The sequence below is a fragment of the Neltuma alba genome, unplaced genomic scaffold, assembly GCF_004799145.2.
Source record: "Neltuma alba isolate B1F8T4 unplaced genomic scaffold, ASM479914v2 tig00005275_pilon, whole genome shotgun sequence".
Classification (NCBI taxonomy): domain Eukaryota; kingdom Viridiplantae; phylum Streptophyta; class Magnoliopsida; order Fabales; family Fabaceae; genus Neltuma; species Neltuma alba.
Window position 1 is genome coordinate 279,821 of NW_021634044.1, and position 21,959 is coordinate 301,779.

At 38.3% G+C, this 21,959-nt stretch overlaps 3 protein-coding genes across 3 annotated transcripts; 1 reads left to right on the forward strand and 2 right to left on the reverse strand.

Annotated features, from left to right (window-relative positions):
* The first annotated feature begins 1,463 nt into the window (after positions 1 to 1,463).
* On the forward strand, positions 1,464 to 12,044 carry LOC114747304 (paladin-like). The gene is made up of 19 exons (XM_028935618.1): positions 1,464 to 2,120; positions 2,588 to 2,719; positions 3,066 to 3,137; positions 3,369 to 3,439; positions 3,537 to 3,636; positions 3,728 to 3,826; positions 4,343 to 4,469; positions 4,803 to 4,936; positions 5,010 to 5,069; positions 5,222 to 5,457; positions 6,057 to 6,486; positions 7,168 to 7,491; positions 7,619 to 8,215; positions 8,307 to 8,480; positions 9,098 to 9,328; positions 9,415 to 9,698; positions 10,043 to 10,327; positions 10,846 to 10,968; positions 11,164 to 12,044. Exons 1-19 carry the CDS (start codon positions 1,971 to 1,973, stop codon positions 11,294 to 11,296), a joined length of 3,762 nt encoding a protein of 1,253 aa, XP_028791451.1. The 5' UTR covers positions 1,464 to 1,970; the 3' UTR covers positions 11,297 to 12,044.
* A 267-nt stretch (positions 12,045 to 12,311) lies between these two features.
* LOC114747290 (mannan endo-1,4-beta-mannosidase 4-like) lies at positions 12,312 to 13,974 on the reverse strand. Its single transcript, XM_028935592.1, has 5 exons — positions 13,573 to 13,974; positions 13,267 to 13,461; positions 13,055 to 13,177; positions 12,776 to 12,978; positions 12,312 to 12,666 (listed from the first exon to the last, which is right to left on the reverse strand). Exons 1-5 carry the CDS (start codon positions 13,972 to 13,974, stop codon positions 12,312 to 12,314), a joined length of 1,278 nt encoding a protein of 425 aa, XP_028791425.1.
* Positions 13,975 to 16,180: 2,206 nt separating this feature from the next.
* On the reverse strand, positions 16,181 to 17,277 carry LOC114747313 (germin-like protein subfamily 2 member 4). Its single transcript, XM_028935625.1, has 2 exons — positions 17,125 to 17,277; positions 16,181 to 16,989 (listed from the first exon to the last, which is right to left on the reverse strand). The coding sequence occupies exons 1-2, from the start codon at positions 17,237 to 17,239 to the stop codon at positions 16,448 to 16,450; spliced, it is 657 nt and encodes a 218-aa protein (XP_028791458.1). The 5' UTR covers positions 17,240 to 17,277; the 3' UTR covers positions 16,181 to 16,447.
* Positions 17,278 to 21,959: the final 4,682 nt, after the last annotated feature.

Consider the following 21,959-nt stretch of genomic DNA (forward strand, 5'->3'; position numbering starts at 1 on the left):
CAGATCGGAGTTGCAGCTAACATGAAGCATCAAGGAGTGCAATACAAGAAACAACATCCGTGATTTTCTTACGTCAAGATGGCGGATCAAACAAGAAGGTTTCAGATTTTCAACGAAGCTCTCTCCTCCTCGTAAGCATTCCGAATTGCCGTCATTCTTAGCCCAAAACAAAAACAAAAAAGATGCGGTCAAAACAGGAAAGGATGCTAGCCTCGTGAGCATTCCAAGAACACCCCAACCAGTGTGAACAACATTCCCTCATTGTGAAACAGGGACTCTGTATCTTCCCGCAGACTTGCAGCGACACCGCCACTCAAGCACGTGATTGTCGCGCAGCAGCAAGAGGCATAGTGGTTGAGATTAAAAAACAATTGAGATGCAGCATTAAACGCAAAATGGCATATGATTCGGTCAGAAGAAACAGACGCATATGGTTCTGTCCAATAAAAGCATAATTGATGCTTGATGGTGATTGACGACGACGGGCATTATCACATCAACAACTTTTCTCCTCTGCAATATCAGACGTGCCATTTATATTTTCACATAGCCTCATAATTTTGACAATAGAGCTTTCATGGTATTAGCTACGTTTTTTTTCATCAAGAGAGTTTATTTTTAATTTAATTTTAATTATTTTATTTTTTATATTTATTTATTTTTTTAAATAACTATCGTAGTAATTACGTATGTTAAATATTTCATCAAATAGTAATTATAACTAATATATATAATTAATAAATGTATTTTAGGAGAGACGATACCTATTTATAACAAATAACTAATTTAACTAATTTTTTTAATTTTTTTAAATTAGTTAACTAAATCTTATATTAAAGATCTGAAGTAGTATTAAAAATTGAAAAATGTTAATTAAAAAAATTGCACGCAGAAAAGTAGTTTTAAGGAATAAGATCGTTAAATGAAACAATGACTATTGAGGTAAAAATATCAATTTTGTAAGAGCACCACATCTTGCTTGGAAAATCGTACAGTGAGTAGCCACTCGCACTTGGCCAAGAATTCGCAGACATGAGAGGTACAATGACCAGCGTGGGAGGAATTGGGCCCTGTAAAAATGATTGCGAGCCCCAATAAACCCGAATATCATATATACTTCTATTTTCCCTGCTCAAAGTTTCTCTGCCCATCGTTTTCTTGTTTCTTCTTCTTCTACGAGCAAGCGCAGGTCTGATGATGGTAGGATTATGGATTATTCATACATTACATCGATCTTTGCCGAGCAGTATATTATTCCGCAGCATACAGAACGGTCGGAGAGGATAATTGCCAGTAATTAAACGGTATGGGGCCACTGTTGATGGGCAGTTGGGCATCTCGCAGACGAAGCCATTTTGTCACAAAAGACTATTCGCTGCGTACGCGGTTTAAAATTAAAGGCAAACCAGTGATATGCTGCAATGTATAAACTATAAAGTAATACAATAAACTAATTGTAAAGCAAAAAGGGCAAACAGACTTATAGAACGAATAAAGATTCGAAATTTTATCACATACTACACGCATTTCACGTCGTACTGTCAGGATCCGGGGACGAGGGATTGAAAGCATCGAAAAAAGTATAAAGAAGACGACTCACTAGTTGTTCAGCAGTAATACAAATCAGGAGTTTTCTGGGAAAATCAAAGGGAAGAAGAGAAAGGGAAAATCCACTTATTTAAGCCTTGTGAGAAGCGGGACAGCAGGAGAAAAGAATTCACCTGTACGTTCGAATGATGTGACTAGCCATTTTATTTAGCCCAATTCTGAGATTTTCTTTCATTCTACATTTCTGTTGCGGTGAGCTCATAACATTTTGCTTAACGAAACTAACTGCGGAAAATTTGAGCTCCCACAAAAAAAAAAAAAAAAACTTCACGGGTTTGGTACGAGTGCGCGCCTGTTTGGGTTCGGTGTGTGGAATAGAGTGAGCGCCAGCAGAGTTGTGAAAAGTTTAGAGGAGTGAAAATATGTCGTTACAGAAAGAGCTGGATCAGGTGATGAAGTGCAGAGGAGGATCAGTCCTCGGGAAGAAGACCATTTTGAAGAGTGACCATTTTCCAGGTTGCCAGAACAAACGCTTGTCTCCACAGATTGAAGGCGCTCCCAATTATCGTCAGGTATTTAACATCATTCACATTGGTCTTGCTTGCTTCCGCTTATAGCATGCGTGTTCATTGGCCTTAGCTGGACTAACTTGTCCAGGCAGGTTTAATTCTGCAAAGAATTTATTGCGTCTTCAATTAAATTTTATGACTATTATTTTACCTGCTCTTGTCTTAGTTGGAAACCCAAGCTTTGTTTCTTTTTCTCATTGCTGTGAACTGTGAAGAGTCATTTACGACCATATTAAGAGCAGAGTTTCAACTTTTGTTTACAGCATTTCTGATACGAGGGAAACCTGGTCTTCAGTTTATAATTTTTAGGTCCGAATCACCTCACCAAGAAGCACCATCTGTGTGGTGGAATCTACTTATTATTGGCGCCCTCGAATATGAGACGCTTATTCATCTTGTCTTGCTAAATTGGGTTGCATTTTCTCACCTTCTTGACATCTTTTTCTTCCTTTAATGATTACTGTTGCTAGGCCGACTCCTTACATGTTCACGGTGTTGCTATCCCAACAATTGAGGGTATTCAAAATGTTCTCAAGCATATTGGTGCGCAAAGTGGGGGGAGAAAAGCACGAGTTATTTGGTTTAATCTTCGTGAGGAACCGGTACGTCCGTTTGCTGGTGACTTTAACAACTCAATTTGCTTGTTTGGTCCAACAACATGGTCATACATGTTGTCATGCATTAGTTGATTCTCGGTCCGATCATCTAGTAAAGTGTAGCTAATTGTATTCCCCCCCCCCCCCCCAATTTTTCAGTTTTTCTTTCCCTTGTCTTTTTCCAACGAGGCCAGTAGAACCTTTCTGCATCATTTCCATGTCATTCTCTGTGGTTTTTAGCTTTTGACGTTCTATTTGATTAAACTCCCATTGTTTGATTTGGCTATTCTCCAAAGAACACCCTTAGCATCTTTTCTAAAATTTCACTTCTTTCTCCTTTCCTTGCAATCAGGTTGTGTACATTAATGGACGCCCCTTTGTTCTGCGTGATGTGGAGAAACCATTCACCAACCTTGAGTACACGGTATGTTGTTTTAAAAATCTTAATGCTCTAACTTGTTGTGTTCGTTTTGCTTAATGGCCTATGTTTATGTGGAATGGCTAGATTTTATGTTGGCTATCTACCTAATGTAACTTTTACCACAGGGGATTATCTTCTTTGGGTTATATTCAGTTCACTTATGGTACAGTTGAAATGGCTTTGCCTTTTTAACTTCTTCTGGCTTTTTTTTTGTTTTTTTTAAAACTGAACTAGGGTATCGATAGGGAAAGGGCTGAGCAAATGGAAGATCGTTTGAAGGAAGACATCCTGTTGGAAGCTGCAAGGTATGTGGTTTTCCTGTCTGTCACATGCAATTCATCTTTTTTATTAGCAAATCCTCCATGCCTGATGCCCACACTTAACTGCACCTTGACATGATAGATATGGAAATAAGATCCTTGTAACTGATGAACTGCCAGATGGTCATATGGTAGACCAGTGGGAACCAGTGTCATGTAATTCTGTGAAGACACCACTTGAGGTATAGGTGGAACTTGTTTATTTTGGGTGCTTGAGGTTACTCTGTCAGTTTGTCTTAATGGACTTCATCGAACCTGTTTTCTTTGCTGTAGGTGTATAAGGAATTGCAAATGGAAGGATACCTAGTTGATTATGAACGTGTTCCTATAACAGATGAAAAATCACCAGAAGAGATGGATTTTGATGCTTTAGTGAGTTTTCATGCAGAAATTATTTGTTTGGGTGTGATTGATTATTCTTTCACTCTATCTATGATGCTCTGTCATATATTAACATCATTAATTGAATATGTTCTTTTGGTACAATCCAAGGGTTGAGTGATGTGGCCTACTTTTTTGTTACTTTGTGAGAGACCTGCTGATAAACAATTCTTGGTAGGCGTTTGGGCCAAAGGAAAGAAAATAGAGGGGAAAGAAAATTTTGGAAGAGTTAAAAAGATTCTCCTTGTTTGGATGAACTTAGAAAGTAAAGCGAGAAAGAAAATACGAATAAAATTCTAAAAGCATTCTCATTTTTTCTCTTCATCTTGAATTCTTAGATATTGTTCCTTGGACTTTCTTCTCTTTACTTTCCGTTCATCCAAATATAGCACAGATTCTTAAGACCTTAGTTCTGGTACAAAAAGCATTGACAAAGAAAAATCATTCTCAATTTCTTGAAACCGTGGTGTTTTCATGTGCCTTAGCTACTTTTCATTGTGATTTTAGGTTCACAAAATTTCTCAGGCTGATGTAAACACAGAGATAATTTTTAATTGTCAAATGGGGCGTGGACGAACTACAACTGGAATGGTCATTGCAACTCTGATTTACCTTAATCGAATTGGAGACTCTGGTACTCCTTCCTCTGTAATTTTTTCTACTTTTCTAACTTGTGCCCTTTTTTTTTTTGGGTAACCTTTTCATAGTTCGCCTGAGAATTGTCAATCAGGTAGTTTATTTATAAAAGGGAGTGGTACTTTGCTTTTCTATGGATTTGGGATTGATATTGTCTACATCGAATAACCCTTGTTTGACTAAGTGGGGACCAGTGCTTGGAAAGAAAGTTGAACATATGCTCAACATGATACAATTTCCATTACCAGACGCCTTGGCTATCTGATCTAGGTTAAACAACAGGAAATGCTGGTTGAAAGCTATGACATTGACAAAATATTATATATCATAGGTCTTCCTCGAAGCAATTCAATTGGTAGAGTTTCTTTGTGCACCATTGATGTTGCTGACCGCATGCCTAACTCAGATGAGGCAATTCGCAGGGGAGAATATGCAGTTATAAGAAGCTTGTGTAGGGTGTTAGAGGTATTGGTATCAACTTTATTACTTTTGAAAGCCCCGGAAGTCATATCTTTCCTAATGTTTCCCATGCTTCCAGGGTGGTGTTGAGGGGAAAAGACAAGTAGACAAAGTTATTGACAAGTGTGCTTCAATGCAGGTATCTGTACCTTATGACTCTAAAACTGTATTTCTCTGAAATAATTTTTAGGTTTTTCTTTGCCCTGTTTTCTTTTATAAATTTCGTTCCATGTGTCTTGAGGGTTTGGATTTCATTGTTTGCATAAAATCCTTGTTTTGATTGTATTTCAGAACTTGCGTGAGGCAATTGCTACCTACCGCAATAACATTCTGCGACAGCCAGATGAAATGAAGAGGGCAGCGTCACTCTCTTTTTTTGTAGAGTACTTGGAGAGATACTACTTTCTAATATGTTTTGCTGTATACGTTCATTCAGAAAGGCCTGCAGTCCGTTCTAGTTCTGCTGATCACAGCAGCTTTGCTGACTGGATGAGAGCTAGGCCAGAACTATACAGTATTATTCGCCGGTAAAACTACTAAAAATTGTGAAGTCTTGTTTTTTGCTCTTCATTACTCTTCTTTTAGTCTGTGGTCCCAAACCTGCTGAGCATGGGTATAACTAGCAATGACTAGCTGCAATGCATTACTGCGACAGAGGTGGCTGCTACTTTGAGGCATAATTTCCTCCCTCAGTCTCCCTAAAAGGCTGAGGCCATAACTGCCCCATGGGCCTTGGTTTTGGAGGTGAATGGTTCATTGGTGTCACTGTTGCTTTTAGATTCAAAAGTATTCCTTCAAGAAGTTCTTCATAGTCTTGGTCGTTTATGTGATACCATGGTTCCCATATTGCCATTAGCTTCTTGTAGTGAAGTTTATTTCTAAGTGTGTTGGCTCCAATCAACTAGGCGCCGGCGATTTGTCCTCCTAGGGGATGTCAGTTATTATTAGAATTTGGAGTTTCTCTTTGCTAATGGTGAACAAAAGCTGTGAAATATATTATTCTCACAGTATGGTTTTTGGCATATCAATTGGATTGCTGATTTAATTGTATTGATAAACTGCTAACTCTCGTGACTGTTGACATTGGACAGGTAACACATTTTTAATCTTGTTTTCGGCATGGCAGGTTGCTCAGGAGGGATCCAATGGGCGCACTTGGATATTCCAGTTTGAAGCCATCTCTGAAGAAGATAGCTGAATCTGCTGATGGCCGCCCTTCTGAGATTGGTCTGGTTGCTGCCTTAAGAACTGGTGAGGTTCTTGGTAGTCAAACTGTTCTGAAAAGTGATCACTGTCCTGGCTGTCAAAACCCAAGTCTGCCTGAGAGAGTGGAGGGAGCACCGAATTTCAGGGAAGTTCCAGGACTTCCAGTTTATGGAGTGGCCAATCCTACTATTGATGGTATTCGATCTGTCATTCGGAGGACTGGTAGCTCTAAAGGTGGACGCCCAGTACTTTGGCATAATATGAGAGAAGAACCTGTTATTTACATCAACGGGAAACCATTTGTCCTCCGTGAGGTTGAAAGACCATACAAAAATATGCTGGAGTACACGGTAAAAATGGTTTTGTTTCCATGTTTTTTGGAATAAAGTTGGGTTAGGGGGATTGGTTCTAGTGCAAATTTGACTTTGATGCTGAAATATTGAATTTTCTGCATTCATCTGCTTTGCCATCTAGTAAAACTAGATACTATTTTGATTTTTAAGGTGTGAATTTCTCCTGGTATGTCAGTAGGAAGCATATACCGATTCTTCTTGTAATCGGCTGATACTATTTTTGGTCTTATTGGGAAGTAGCATGTTCTTAAGATTTCTGCGAGTCAATGTCTATTATAAAGCATATGAATCCTTGTCTAGAATGCCACGGACATGGAGATTGCAAGTTTATGAAATGCTGCTGTTTTATGCTATGGCTTTGATATGTTGTTTCCCCTTTCCCTTGAAACCTAAGGATGGTAATAAGACCTTTAAGATGTAGTATCTGTTGTAGGTATTGCTGCATTGATTTTCAAGGTCAAATTGAATACAATTTGAACCTTTAAGGTTGGTCCACATCAGCTGGAGCCAAGCTCCTTAACTTTTTTTAAGGTGGAAAGTATTTTAAAAATCTATAAAATCATACATGTAGCGTATTCAATGTGTTGAATTTGAGATGCCTTTTTGAATTCCATGACAAGGGATATTATCCTCAAATGTGTATGTCAGTGATTTGAACATTTTTTTCAAAACTTTCAGGGAATTGGCCGTGAACGAGTTGAGAAAATGGAAGCGCGGTTAAAAGAAGACATTCTAAGGGAAGCAGACAAGTATGGAAGTGCCATACTGGTTATTCATGAAACAGATGAAGGGGAGATATTTGATGCCTGGGAACATGTCACCCCCGATGCAATTCAAACACCGCTTGAAGTCTTTAAAAGCTTGGAGGCTGATGGATTTCCCATTAAGTATGCCCGCGTGCCCATTACTGATGGAAAAGCTCCTAAAAGTTCTGACTTTGACACAATGACTGCTAATATCGCTTCCTCTCCAAAGGACACTGCATTTGTTTTCAATTGTCAGGTAACATTTCAATCCTTTATCCAATATGCTGTACCCTCTTTGTTCGCTTTGTCTTTCTTGTATTAGTATTTTTAAAATTTTTTTTTTTCATTTTCATAATTTGCTGCTTATTTGTCATGAAAACCAGATGGGTAGGGGCAGGACAACCACTGGCACCGTTATAGCTTGTCTTGTAAAACTACGAATTGATCATGGGAGGCCCATCAAAATCCTGGGTGATGCAACACATGAAGTACATGGCGATGCCTCAAGTGGAGATGAAACTGAGGGTAATGCCACTGTGTTACCCTCTAGTACTTGGCAAGTAAAATCAGATGATAAACAAAAGCGTGTTTTTGGCATAAATGACATCCTCTTGTTATGGAAGATAACGGCATTATTTGATAATGGGGTGGAATGCCGAGGGGCTTTGGATGCTGTTATTGATAGATGTTCTGCCCTTCAAAACATACGCCAGGCTGTTCTACAGTATGGAAAAGTTTTTAATCAACAGCATGTTGAGCCTAGAGTGAGGAGAGTGGCTTTAAACCGTGGTGCTGAGTATTTAGAGCGGTATTTCCGCCTGATTGCTTTTGCAGCATATCTTGGAAGTGAAGCATTTGATGGATCTTGTGGGCAAGGAGACTTAAAAATTACATTTAAGAATTGGCTGCATCAGAGGCCAGAGGTGCAGGCTATGAAATGGAGCATTAGAGTGAGACCCGGGCGATTTTTCAGTGTGCCTGTAAGTCTTTTTTACCCTTTTAGTTATTATTCACCTTCCTTCAAAAAGGAGGGAAAACACTAAAAGTAGGATTGCTCAATTTGAAATGCAGGAAGAATTGAGAGCACCTGAAGAGTCTCAGCATGGAGATATGGTGATGGAGGAAGTTGTTAAGGCTCGAAATGGTTCTGTACTGGGGAAAGGCTCCATACTGAAAATGTATTTCTTTCCCGGTCAGAGAATTTCCAGTCACATGCAAATAAATGGTGCACCTCATGTTTACAAGGTATGCCCGCGTGTGTGCGCGGACAATCATCAAATTTGTGTTGTCCGACAATAAGGCTACACATCCAGCGGGGACCTACTGGATCATCCAAGTGTGGGTAGAATTAGGGTCTTTAATATGTTTTATCGCCTAAGTTTATTCTCAATGAACATAGGGATGAAACCATTCTAGGAATTTGTTAGCTTAGCAAACGTCTAAGACATAACTAGTAGAGAAACTAACTAGGAGAAGACAAGCTATAGAATCTGGCAATTCTGTTGTTGATGTAGTTGCTTCTACGATTTGCTTAGTGTAAAGTGTACCGGTATTTATTATGCTGGTTTCTAGAAAAGCAATTGATTTTTCCTTAAATATATTAATTTGATTATGAAGGTATGAAAATAAAACCAGCAAATAAGCCAAACAAGAAAATGTACATCAAGTACACATATTGCCATTGCCTTGAGGATTTTCTCATGAAGAACTCTTGACAACTTTTTTTTTGGTTGTTTGCAAACCATGCATTTGTATGTTCTTATTTTTCTTTTTTCACAGCAATTCAATTGAAATTTCACATTATTATTGCTGGATACATAATTTTGTGAAATGTCATTGTGCTAAATCTTAATATCCTTCAGGTTGATGAATACCCTGTGTATAGCATGGCAACTCCAACCATTTCTGGTGCCAAGGAGATACTAGCATATCTAGGAGCTAAGTGTAGAGCAGACAATTCAGTTTCTCGGAAAATGATATTGACTGATCTGAGAGAGGAAGCTGTTGTATATATCAATGGTACTCCTTTTGTCTTGAGGGAGTTAAACAAACCTGTTGATACACTCAAGCATGTGGGCATCACTGGTCCTGTGGTGTGTCTTCTTCAACAATTAATATGTCTCTTGGAACACGTAACAAAATCCTTTGTGTTACACAACTCATGGTAACTGCTATGTAGGTGGAACACTTGGAGGCACGTCTAAAAGAAGATATACTTGCTGAGGTTAGACAGTCTGGTGGACGAATGTTACTGCATCGTGAAGAATATAACCCTTCAACAAATCAGTCTGATGTCGTTGGATACTGGGAAAACATTTTGGCAGATGATGTGAAGACACCTGCAGAAGTTTATTCTGCCCTGAAAGATGAAGGATATGATATTGTCTATCGGAGGATACCACTAACAAGAGAGAGAGATGCTTTGGCCTCTGACGTTGATGCAATCCAGTACTGTAAAGATGAGTAAGTATATCCGCGTGACTCTTGGAATTATGCAGCATTTTTGAGACAAGTATCCTGCAGATGTTAAACTATATGTACCTAGGAGCATGAAGCCGGGAGTTAACATGTAATTGGTGTTTTTTCCGGGGGCTTCCCTGACCCAAAAAGCACGATATGTTGTCCGTCCTAAATTCTGTTGACTTAAGTAACACATGCATCTCCTTGTGGCAGCTAGTGCTATATGCTATTTACGAGCACATGCTCTCTGGATTTTTTTTTTTTTTTGGGTGTCCAACCAATGGTTAATGCAAATTTCTTCTCGGGTGGAAATGATAAATTCTAAATACTTCCTTTTTTTGTTACAGTTCTGCAGGAAGTTACCTTTTCATATCACACACAGGTTTTGGTGGAGTCGCATATGCAATGGCCATTATGTGTATTAAGATTGGTGCAGAGGCAAACTTTGCATCCAAAATTCTGCAACCATTGCTTCGGCTGGCCATATCTCCAGAGGCTGAAAAGAATATGACCTCTCGAGCTTCTAACGAAGAAGCACTCAGGATGGGTGACTACAGGGACATCTTAAACCTTACGAGAGTCCTTATATATGGTCCTCAAAGCAAAGCAGATGTCGACATTGTTGTTGAAAGGTGATTAACTTAGGCTTGTGTTTAAAACTATGCTATATGCTATGACCTTTGTGTTTGGAAATCCATTGGCACATTTTGACCAAAATAATGCGACAATAGTTTTGGATCGTAAGTTGCAAAATCAATTTTGCTACGCTAACCCAAACAAGCTTATATGGACTCTGATGAGGCAGCATAGCTGCAATTCTTATTTATCTCCATTCTTATTAAAGAAAATATTTTTAAGACAAAACTATCTTCCACTTTAGTCCAATTAATTTGTTTTTATCAAAATGCTCTCCGTTATTGCCCAAAAAGCTATATACATTTTTTTGTAATTAAAAAGATTAAAAGGGTATTCTGACTGCAAAATTTAAATTGGACAAGAGTGGGGAGTAGTTCTTTTGTTTTATTGAAGTCAGTATATTCTAAAAATTGAGGAGTGATTTAATGTCAAAAAACTTGTGAGTTTTTCCGCCTGTAATTTACTGGGGGAAAAAATTTTTAAGACTGAGCTTGTTTCTTCTTCTGCTCAACAGATGTGCTGGCGCAGGGCATCTACGAGATGACATTCTTTATTACAGTAGAAAATTTGAGGAGTTCGCTGATGCTGATGATGAGGAACGTGCGTATCTTGTGGACATGGGTATCAAGGCTTTGAGGTAAAATTTTGGCTACCCTTTTATTCGTAGCTTTTTAGCTTAGATTTGTTTATTGAATTCAGATGTTTTTCCGACAATACTTCCATTTTAACTGTGAATCCACTCCTTACGGATGTCAGTAGCAATTACACTAGTAAGCGTAGCCCGTGTGTTTTGTTGTATAACAACTCCTCTGCTTCCTCCTTCATTTTGCAGGCGGTACTTTTTCCTCATTACGTTTAGATCCTATCTGCACTGCACTTCTCCTGACGAAACGGGGTTTGCTGCGTGGATGAACGCAAGACCTGAGCTTGGCCATCTATGTAACAATCTCAGAATTGATAAATAATGTTGGTCTCCTCTTAATTACATCGATGCACGGTTGATGTTTGTTATCATTTTTACCCTGAACACGTGTGGATGGTGAGGAGAAAACGACAGAGGGGTAGATAGATCCTACTTCTACCCAGGTGGATGGTGGGATCGCCTCTCTCTTCCCTTTCCTTCGCTTTAATTAAGGCCACTTCAGAGGATCCTGTCAATTCACGTCTTTCCCTCCCTGAAACTTTTTCCACATCGTCCTCTACGTGTAGCTGACGCATGCTATCAGTGTCGGTAGAAGAATATCCTCTAATGAGAAGCCGGCCGCGACACTATGCTACGAGGCTCGAATGTATTATTAATTTGTGGTGTGATGTTTCCTCTTACATTCGAGCGTTGGCATAAGGTGCTGGTGGATTAGGAAAATAGTGTTCGTCGTAGTATCTGGGGCCATGTAATATAATTCATTTGTTGCTTCTGTAAACTTATTTCATAGGGTTTGAGCCTACGATCCCAGTGTAGTTATTTGTATGAAAATTACTAATTGGCGAGGTTTTCCCGGAGAAAGTAGCAGCAATCTAAGGTTGCCCTATAAAGCGATTGAATTTTTTTAAGAATGTGGAACTTCTAATAGAAAATTGTCTCAAACAATCGTCTCATGAGATCCATTTATGTGTTGGTCTGCTGTCTTTGTAACTTCGAGGCGAAGGCCACTTTTCCTTCGACAAAATAATACAATTCTCGCAATAACAATCTATATCCTTTAGATAGTTAAAGTGAGTTTGAATCTGTTATAATTCTTTTATTGCAGATTTCAATATTGTCGACTTAATGATACATGCGTGCTGACGATGGATTCTTGGGGGTTGTCATATAATGAGAAATGGGTAAATCACTTTATTGTAACCTGTTCTTTGGTAACATTATCAGTTCCTGCATCACTCTCTCATGTCCCTCGTTGCATAGGCATGAGCCGCAGCAGTGTCTGACGGTGATAGTCTTACTTTTACAAGACTTTATTTTACAGGAGAAAGGATTTAGTGCTAGGCAAGAGACGACATCTTGTGAGATTGTTGTTCAATGACGCTGATGGTTGAAGGTCGCTCCTCGAAGACAACTTCATAGCCGTCTCGGAAGCCATCCATTCCTTGGGCCATAACCTGCCAGAAAAGCCCACCTCCACATGACCCCCCACTACTCGCGCTTTTGTATATTAGACCGTACAACTTCTCGAAGTAGCTGTTCCTCTTATCCACGCTATAGCCCGATGACCTTGAAGATGTGCCAAACTCGCTCAGAAGAATGGGCTTCCCTATTACTTTATCAGAGTCTTCTATGTGAGCTTCGACCCATTTGTCAACGAATTCAGATTGGGCCGCGTCGTCCGAGCCTCCCACCCTGCATCCACAGGTTCTCTTTAAGATGATTGGACCCGAAAAAGTGTACGAGAGAAGCGTATCGGAGCATACTGACTTTTTTTTTTGGTCAGAGGAGCATAGTGACTTACCATTGATCTGGATAGAGATGAATGGTGGTAAAATCGATTTCAGGGACTTGGTTGTTGGAGATAAAATCAGTTCCAACTCCGTATCCGGGATTAATCTGCTTCCTTTCCGGCATTGTTTCTCCGTAAAACCCTTCAAGCCCCACGTCCAGTAAATGATTCCCATCGACGGACTTAACGTAGGCTGCCATCTCACTCACCCAATCCTGCGAATGGGGAGCAACATTATAAGCCGTTGCGCATGGAACATTATATGTTAAAACGAGCCTGAGAGAAACAAACCTGAATTGTTTTCCCAGAGTTATCGTACTGAGAACGAGGTTCGTTCATAAGTTCCCACGCGAATATGGCGGGATCATCCTTATATGCCACTCCAGTTATCGTGTTATTTCTCGTCAGCACAGCCTGCGATTTAAGCATAAAGAGTTCACTATCCGGGTCGAGAATGTCCAAGTAGTTAGTTAAATTATACGATGGATGTGGCCCCCACATACCTGAATATGGTTCTTGTAGTACTGCTTGATGACAGGGTGTGTGAAGAAGTCGTCGTCGTTGTTGATGTTCTGGCCACGCTCCCTCGCCCATTGGATATACTGAGATTTGCCTCCAAAATCGCTCCAGTTGTTCACTAAGGTCAGTATCAGTCGCACCCCATATTTTCCAGCTTCCGACACCACGAAATCCAGTCCCTACACGCCCATTCACCAAAAAACATGGATTGATCGTTTAAGCAACCCGAAACTCAAAACAATAAAGAAAATGAACGAATTGATACGCATGCAATACACACGTACACATACCCTGAACACGTTCTCGTCATAGGAGCCTGGAGAAACCTGGAGCGACCTGTAACCCCCGTCGCTGAAAGCCCAGGTTCTTGCGACGTTTAAACCGTGTTGAGAAGCTTGTTGGAGGGTCGTAGGGACCTTGGAGCTTGTGGATGGATCGGATGCCATGTACATTAACCAGTAGGAGTTGAATCCGTTCAAGTAGAGTGGTTTCCCATTCAACACAAAATGAGTTCCATTTCGCTGAACGAAGCCACTATCACCAACTAGTCTGCTGCTGCTTGATTGACCACTCTCGCAGCTAGCGTGTTCAACAGCTAACGCCACCACAAGTGCCATCAGAACCAAGTTTCTCAGATTAAGACACTTTGTCCACTCCATTGCTTTACTCCTGTTCACCACCACATAAGTCATAACTTTACTCTTTCACAGATTAATGATGTGTCTTGTTAAGTACATACGTCTACATATGTTTAAAACTCGCACATGCAAATTATCAACAAGACAAACTCGGATAATATATATTCAGCAAAATTAACATAGGCCGCATCTGCTTTTGATGTGATACATTATATAATTGATGCTGAAGCATATAAATTAAAACGTACCAAGCAGTAACTCCAGTGAAGAAAATGTTTTGAAAGATGAAGAGGCAAAAGATGCTTGCTTATGAATGAGACGAGGATGCGTTCTGCGTCTTTCTGCTGTGAAGACAATGTACACTCAGGGTGTGTTTATATAGACAAAAAGGTACAAGAAGACTTCCAAAAGGATTTGCATTGGTTCATAGTCATGGCATGTTGGTCCCACCCCAAAAGCCGTGAAGCCGGACGAAAACCAATCGAAAACATCCTTAAGCCTCAAACAGTTTTAGCAGTTAGGTTTCGTAATTGGTCGATCGCTTCTTGGCGAGGCGTCATGGGAATGATAATGCAACGGCATCCATTTTAGTTGTCTCGTTTTGCTTCTATACGTACACCGCTGTAATAACTTTAATTAGTTTATACTATATACTTATTAATTAATCAATATATATATATATATGCAGTACTACTTCATCAATGTGAGTTCGGTCGCATGCATAAATTCATAATGTACTCTGGACGATGATGCGAACGCACAGAACAAATACCTTTAAAACTTTATTGAAGTTCTATCATATGCATGCAGAAAATATGTCGAGTAGTTAAATATAATTTCCCCTTGAGCCAAAGACTAAACTAGTAATATAATACACGGCGGCTACATGGATATTTACTTAGCTTACGTACCTATGTACGTATATTTATTTGAAACGTGATACTACCTGGTTGTTAATATAAGAACTCATCTTATTTGTATTTTAGTTCTAAATATAAGAACCCAATTTATTTTGTCTCTCATATTTATCTGTTCTTTTTAAGATAATTTTTGTAATAACAGTCATTCTAACAAATACACTTAATTAATAAAGATATTTTAAAAAAATTCATTTATTATAAATAATTAACTTAATTAGTTTTTTTAATATGCTCAAATTAGTCAATTAACTTGTATATTAAAGAGTGGAGGCAAGATTGTTTGGGGGTTTTTTTTTGGGGGGGGGGGGGAGGGATCTTAAAAGCTGCTAATTAAGCTGCCATATGCTTTCTTGTTTTCTTAGCTCGCTGATGGCACGGCCATAAAAATGTCACGCATTATCTCCCGAAAACAAAAAACTCGCCATCCAGGTTGTTTCTCTTATTTATCTATCTGTTTTATTGTCCCGAAAATATGCATGCTGATGTGGTATTCAACAGTCGAAATCAAACCAAAAGTTGTTACGGCTGTAGTTTTCCAGGATTCCCCATCGCCATCATCTGCGTGTCGAGAGAAGACACGCATACGCCCATGGCCCCGTCTCCATCTCAAATTATCAATGACGTGGCGTGTAATACAAACACGGCCCCCGATATACAAAGCCCAATAATAGACGAATTAACTCTTTGGCAGGCCAAACTCTGCCACGTTAAAATGGGCCCAACCCTTACGGCCCAATCCTGGCTTTGCAATTCGTCTTCTCCCACCGCAGAATAATGATTTGATTTGATATTTCCAATATCGTTAAATTCAACAGTGCTTGATTCATAATTTCATACGTAGCCTGATCAAAGTGGATGCATCATGCTATTTTTACCATTAATTGGTGAAAGAGGGAGGCCGGTATGGATGGATAATTAAAATTTTCATACATATCCATGGGTTTGAGGCAAGCATTGATTTACTTTATCATATTGTTAATTAAGAGGATTACAGAGGGTTTCTATGTTTGTTAATCGCTAGGTTCTGATCGAACTTGTATTATGAATCTTGATTTGCCTTCTCAGTTCACACTGCCTATTTTATATCAACGAACTCTTTGACGTGCTGACTGCTGAGTGATGGATTCATAAATGGCCGTCCTCAAGCTTTCGAACAAAATAATTTTATGTCTGCTTAATCTGGAGGCTCCACTACTGTTGACCTGAATGTATATTTCTTTAATTCATGTGTCCCCGCGTAATTTATTTAATTGGTTGTTTGAGGGGAAACTCCTCGATGGCTAAACACACCTTGCGTATTTTGTCCTTGTTAGACTGAAATACATATTTAGTTCAGGCTGTTAAAGGAAAGGATTAATTGAAACATTATTTCAGGAAAAAAAAAATGTCACTTCCGAATATCCAACGTGCACAGTTATTGTAGAGCAGTGATCACCATCATATACACCTGCAACAACGATATTTGCCCAAAGAATTGCCCCAGAACCATCGTGATCTCTCTCTAACGGGGAAAAAAGAAAGCAAAGAAAGAAAAGGAAAGCAAGATTATAACGCCAAATGACGACATTCTCTTTCTCCAACATGAGATAGGCTCTATTTAATCAGACCTACTTCTTGGGGTTCTTGATCTGTTCAACCTCTTCAACGCTAATCTGGAACGTCTTGGCGAGCACATCATCAGGCACACTTGGCGTAGCACTGAACAGAGCTGGCTCTATGAACAATGCTCCCGGATTTTGACTGTTGAAGGCTACAAGATGAGAAGCGGGCGTCTTCCCGATGTTCTTCAGATAATGAAGCGAACCCTTTGGGAACACAAATACTTCGCCTTTCTTAATGGTCTTAGTGAAATGCTTGGTGGAGGTGATGATAAATCCCGCCTGCAATTCTCCCTCCAACACAAACACCATCTCAGTGGCTCGTGGGTGAGTGTGAGGCGCGGTCAACCCTCCAACTCGATAATCCGCCCTGGCCATAGATACCCCTAATGTGTTGAGCCCTGGAATTTGATCCACCGTGGCTAGTTTCACGGCAAGCCCGGCAGTGTTGTTATCAAGTATCACCGATGGCTTCGCTAACCCAGTGAAGAAGAAATCATCTGCTGTCACGCTGGCCTCATCCTTGCATGCGTACCCGTTCACCTTCACTCCTGCACAGTTCATATAACAAGGTCAGACAGTTTCAATTTTCTGATTCGTTTCCTACAACAGTTACTTACGTGTTATATATAAGCACACAGGAAAGCAAAGATATGTTTGTCAGATTGGGCATCGTATATACTTACCTGAAGAGGGAAGAGCGACGCATAAGTCCTGAAGTAAGTCTGGATCAGAAGCGAAAGCCATGGAGATGGCATTGCTGAGGATGAGCAATATTGAAAAGGTGGTTGTTGGCGACATGGTTCTGGAGCGTTGGCCGTATCTGGTGAGGAAAGCAGAGAGGGCAGCGTCGCTTAAATATAATATGGAATGCACCGTTTCTAGACGGAGTGGTCACTGTGAGTAGACTGACAGTGAATGAGATTGATGCGATGTTGAACCCCAAAGTGTCCTTTCTTCAACTTAAATTCAAAGGAATTACCCCTCCAAATTCTAAAATATTATTCCCGCAGCTTGTTGTATTCCTTTGCTGGTATTAAGGTTGGAACACGAACCCATGTCAGGAAACGGAAATCAATACACGTATCATTTTACTGTGCGAAAAAATACGAGGCTTCCTCTGCATGCTAGAGTGTGATTAATCAATACGTTTAGTTTAGGACTTTATTTGTCTGTTGCCCAAACAAATTAAAAGACATAATGATTTACCGAATTTGTAGAACCTGCTGCATAATCCACATCTTTTGAGGAATTATGAAATTGGTTTTCGGGATATCCACAATAAATGACAAAAACTATAAAATGTTTGATTGAGGGCCGTTAAGCTTTCCGTTTGTATAGCAGCGTTTTTTAAGGCGAAAGACAAAAACATTGTGACGTTCATTCTTCCCGGGGGGGGGGGGGGTTGGTGGACGAAAGGAACTTGCCGACAGCAGTATCATCAAATCAACATACTCTATATGTGTTTAGAAACCAGTTTCATACATAATTAATTTTGGTTTATTATGTAACTTGTGCGGAATCGATTAATGCAAGATCAAGTATCATTTAATTGAGACTGAATTAGATTTGTTGTACGCAACACTCCATGCCGATGTGACTATAATATGAGCAGAACTGACAATACTCAGTGTCCAGCCTCATCTGTAATATGTATATTGGCTAGTAGTCGTAGATAATAAATAGAAATAATGTCTGCGTCTGCGAGGAAGGATAGGGATTGGGCCCGCGCCCCTTATGATAGGCGACCCTCCTACCCCCGCTTCGAGATTTAGCAATTTCTTTTTTCCGGATTAGGTGAAGATTTACTGTTTCGCGTTTGGATCAGAGGAACCAAATTCAGGCAGAAAGGAGAATGAACGAGACATGCAAAACGAAACAAAAAAGTCCACAGGAAAAAAAGGGAAAGAAGAAGGGAATGAAAATAAAGGCAGCGGAGGGAAATAGATTAGAGTTGTCCGGTCATAACAACCTAGGAACACCGTTGTGTTTTCAGTAAGTTGAAAAGACCGTGTCATCATAAGTCTCTATGCATTGCAGATGCATGAATATGCAAAGTGAATTCATTTTCGTCCTTTAGTCCTTGTTTACCATTTCGGGGTTCTAACGGCATTGTTTAAAAGACCGCTCGTGTTTATAATCGCTTTGGTCGGATTTAATACTTTTAAAATATATATAAATAAATCTATATAATTAAAATATATGCGAGTGTAATAATAAATGCTCTCGTTTTTTTAAATAGAATATATGCACTGTCAATTGTTTTAAGGCCCCCGACAGTTGCTGCTGGCCCGTCACCGTCATTCCTCCATTTTTTTACCCGCTACCGTGGTGACGGGTCTGATGGAGAACTATAATTTGGTTAAGCTGAACAGCTGAGAGGACAACTGATTACGTCTTTTGCACATTTTTTGGAAACTTAGTTTAATCGACAAGCACCGCTTGTCTATTTAATTTTATCCAAAGCATGATATAATTAATCGCAATCATTCTGTTCCCGTGCATTAAAAAATAATTAATCGCGATAATATTCTTGTTTTTATTCGTCACGAACATCATCTAGAACGCCAAGTAAAAAATATTTTAATGGTTAAGGGACCGATTGAAAATGACCATACATCAACTACCAAAAATCCACTGGGAATCGAAACAAAAGTTCTCTTGCCCAGTTGCTCCTACGAATCTAACACTAGAGTTCCCCTTATCCTCAGTGAATCCACTCCCTCCTCTTTCCTTAAACGCTGCCGTTTAAGGGCCAGAGCTATTGCTCTTCCCCCGGGGTTGAGCAAAACTGATCCGTTGTCTTTAAAACAATAAAACTGCATTATGACCAGCTTGCATAATTTTTTTCTTTCAATGGGTCCTAATGTCTCTCACTATTTCATCACCAACACAATTCCTTCCCATGCAAGTCACGGCTCCATAGAGAAGAAGTTTCTTACTCGTCAATAACTTGCGCTTCCTGTACGTCATTACGAGTTTTGCACCGATAGGAGCTACGTGGGGGTATTTTTACCAAAATACTGTAAACAGCAAGAGAAGTTACTTAAATACCACATGATAAAAAATATTTATACAATAAAAATCACTATTCGTAAGAACAAGTTTAAATTTACAAAGAACGGGTTTCAAATCTGACACATATTGCTTTAATAAAAAGAATCAAACTCATTCAGTTGAATGAGTTTTGCTGCACGGTGGTTGCTCCATGTGACGATAGTGAACGTGGGAGAAGGAGATGGAGTGGGGGAAAACTGCACAGTGTAACTCCTTTTTTTTTTTCCTCATTGCCTTCTACACTCTAACTCATGATAAATGTTTGATTTTTATGGAGTGTATAAGTGTATTTACGTATATGCCTATGAACAATAATTAAATCAAAATTAAAAATAAATACAAATACTTGATCTTGATATTCTTTTTGCTAATAATCTTATGAATCAATGTAAGTACTCCTTCGGTCTTTAATATAAGACCCATCTAACTAATTTGATTAGATTAAGGAAGTTAGGTAAGTTAGTTAATTATAAGAAAAGTGACACATTTTTCCTAAAAGACCATAATCATTTTTGTTAATACCTCCTCTCCCTCCTCTATTTGATTATGGTTGAGGGAGTATCTATAGGGGTAATTTAGAGAAAATTAATAAATATAAGAAATAGGTCTTCTATTTAGGACCAAAACCAACTCAAGAATTGGGTCCTATATTAAGCACCGGATGAGTACTCGGTTACTATTCGTGTTAAATGTAAATTACCTGTGGAGAGAAGCTTTGATCATAAATGTATCTCATTTATGATATATTCAATGTTTATTATTTATTTATTTATCTTTATTTAATTTTTTGAAACACCATTATCTTTATTTTAACAATTTTCTTATTTTCTCTTATACTTTCTTCCTCATAAATAAAGGCATATGATGTATCACTGTAGACTTTAATATAAGTCACTTGTAACATCTTTTAACATATCCAATAATACATTAAATTAATAAAAAATTTTAAATTTATCATTATTAAATTTTTTTTCTCCCTCTCTATTTACTAATCGTTCTCATATCTTTTTTTTTTGTCTTTCTAGTAAAAATTAAATAATAGTAAAATTAGAAATAAGTATTTAATATATCACAAATGAGTCACATTTATGATCAAAACTTCTTCCCACAAATAATTTACACCGAAATCGTAGATGTTATGTGTCTATGAACGAATATTAACCAAGTATTTAGTTATTTACATTGATTCATAATTATTTGGATGAGAACAAAAAAAAAAAAAGGCGTGACATTGTGGAATTTTTTCCCCCATTCCATGTCCTTCTTTCGCTCAACCGGCCACCTTGTGATGTCAACGGAATACCGTGCAGCAAAACTCGTCCGGGCTCGTAACAAGATTGATTTTTTCATTAAAATAATTCGTGTCAGGTTTGAAACTCATTCCCGGCACCAACAATTTTTTTTTAATTTAAACTTGTTCTTACTAAAAATGATTTTTAGTATAACATCTGGGTAAATTTTGTTTACAATTTGGGATGCTGAATTTGAAAAATAGCAAATAAAGAGCGGGTCTCGCTTTTGTAACTGTGAAATGTGGGTGGAATATCTGAAATACGCCTTAGCGAAATTGTGATTTGGTCTATTGAAATTGTCGTTCGTTAAGGTGAATTTGTCATTTCTTATAGTCAACTCGTCGTTTGGCATATCCTCAGTTAAGTTGTGATTTAGTCTACTGAAATTATCATTCGCTAAAATAAACTTGTTATTGTCCATAATCAACTTGTTATTTGACTGAAGGGTATTTTATACATTTTACTACGATTTCATATTTATAAAAGTGAAACCCAGATCCTCATTTGTTATTTTTCAAATTAAAAGTCCCAAATCACAATTGTACATATTAAAGGGTCTTTATTTACAATTTTTCTTATTTTTTATCATGTAGTATTTAATTACTTTCTTTTACTATTTATGATATTTTAGTAAAAATTAAATTTTGTTTCTGTTTTGATACAGAAAAAGCAGCCACGCGATTCAGATCCAATACCTCCGTTGTTTCTGACATGGCCGATTTAGGGTTAATAACCAGGCATCTTTTAGTTCTTGAGCGTACGTATACTTCAGCCGTTTTTAAGCCTTGACAGCAAAATGAGGGGTTATTTATTTAAAAGTTAAAATAAAAGTATACTTTTATTTCTTTATTTTTATTCGTAGTTTCAATTTGATATCATAATTTTAAAAAACATATTTTTAGTTATTTAATTTTAAAACTATTCAGAAAATCATGACATTAAAATATTGTTGATAGAACATTCTCAAATACTAACATATTAAGTTTACTTTCTAAAATAACTTGTTACAAAAAAAATTAGATCTAATAATTTTAGAGTTGGAAGACTTTCTAAAACTAATGATTACATTAAAATTTTATATACTAATAAGCTGTTAGTTGAGATGATCGTGATCTTACATCATAAGAAGGAGAATCTGAAGAGCCTACTTGTTAGAAAAACTGGTCAAGAAT

Bases quoted from the DNA above. Each gene is read 5' to 3' on its own strand.
- LOC114747304 (XM_028935618.1), top strand. From the start codon at position 1,971: ATGTCGTTACAGAAAGAGCTGGATCAGGTGATGAAGTGCAGAGGAGGA. The intron at 3,440-3,536 runs GTATGTGGTTTT...TTGACATGATAG, and splicing joins ATCCTGTTGGAAGCTGCAAG to ATATGGAAATAAGATCCTTG. The intron at 4,470-4,802 runs GTACTCCTTCCT...TATATATCATAG, and splicing joins TAATCGAATTGGAGACTCTG to GTCTTCCTCGAAGCAATTCA.
- LOC114747290 (XM_028935592.1), bottom strand. From the start codon at position 13,974: ATGACTTATGTGGTGGTGAACAGGAGTAAAGCAATGGAGTGGACAAAG. The intron at 13,462-13,572 runs GTATGTGTACGT...ATGGGCGTGTAG, and splicing joins ATGACGAGAACGTGTTCAGG to GGACTGGATTTCGTGGTGTC. The intron at 13,178-13,266 runs GTATGTGGGGGC...CTTAAATCGCAG, and splicing joins ACTACAAGAACCATATTCAG to GCTGTGCTGACGAGAAATAA.
- LOC114747313 (XM_028935625.1), bottom strand. From the start codon at position 17,239: ATGTCGCCAACAACCACCTTTTCAATATTGCTCATCCTCAGCAATGCC. The intron at 16,990-17,124 runs GTAAGTATATAC...TGAACTGTGCAG, and splicing joins CGTCGCTCTTCCCTCTTCAG to GAGTGAAGGTGAACGGGTAC.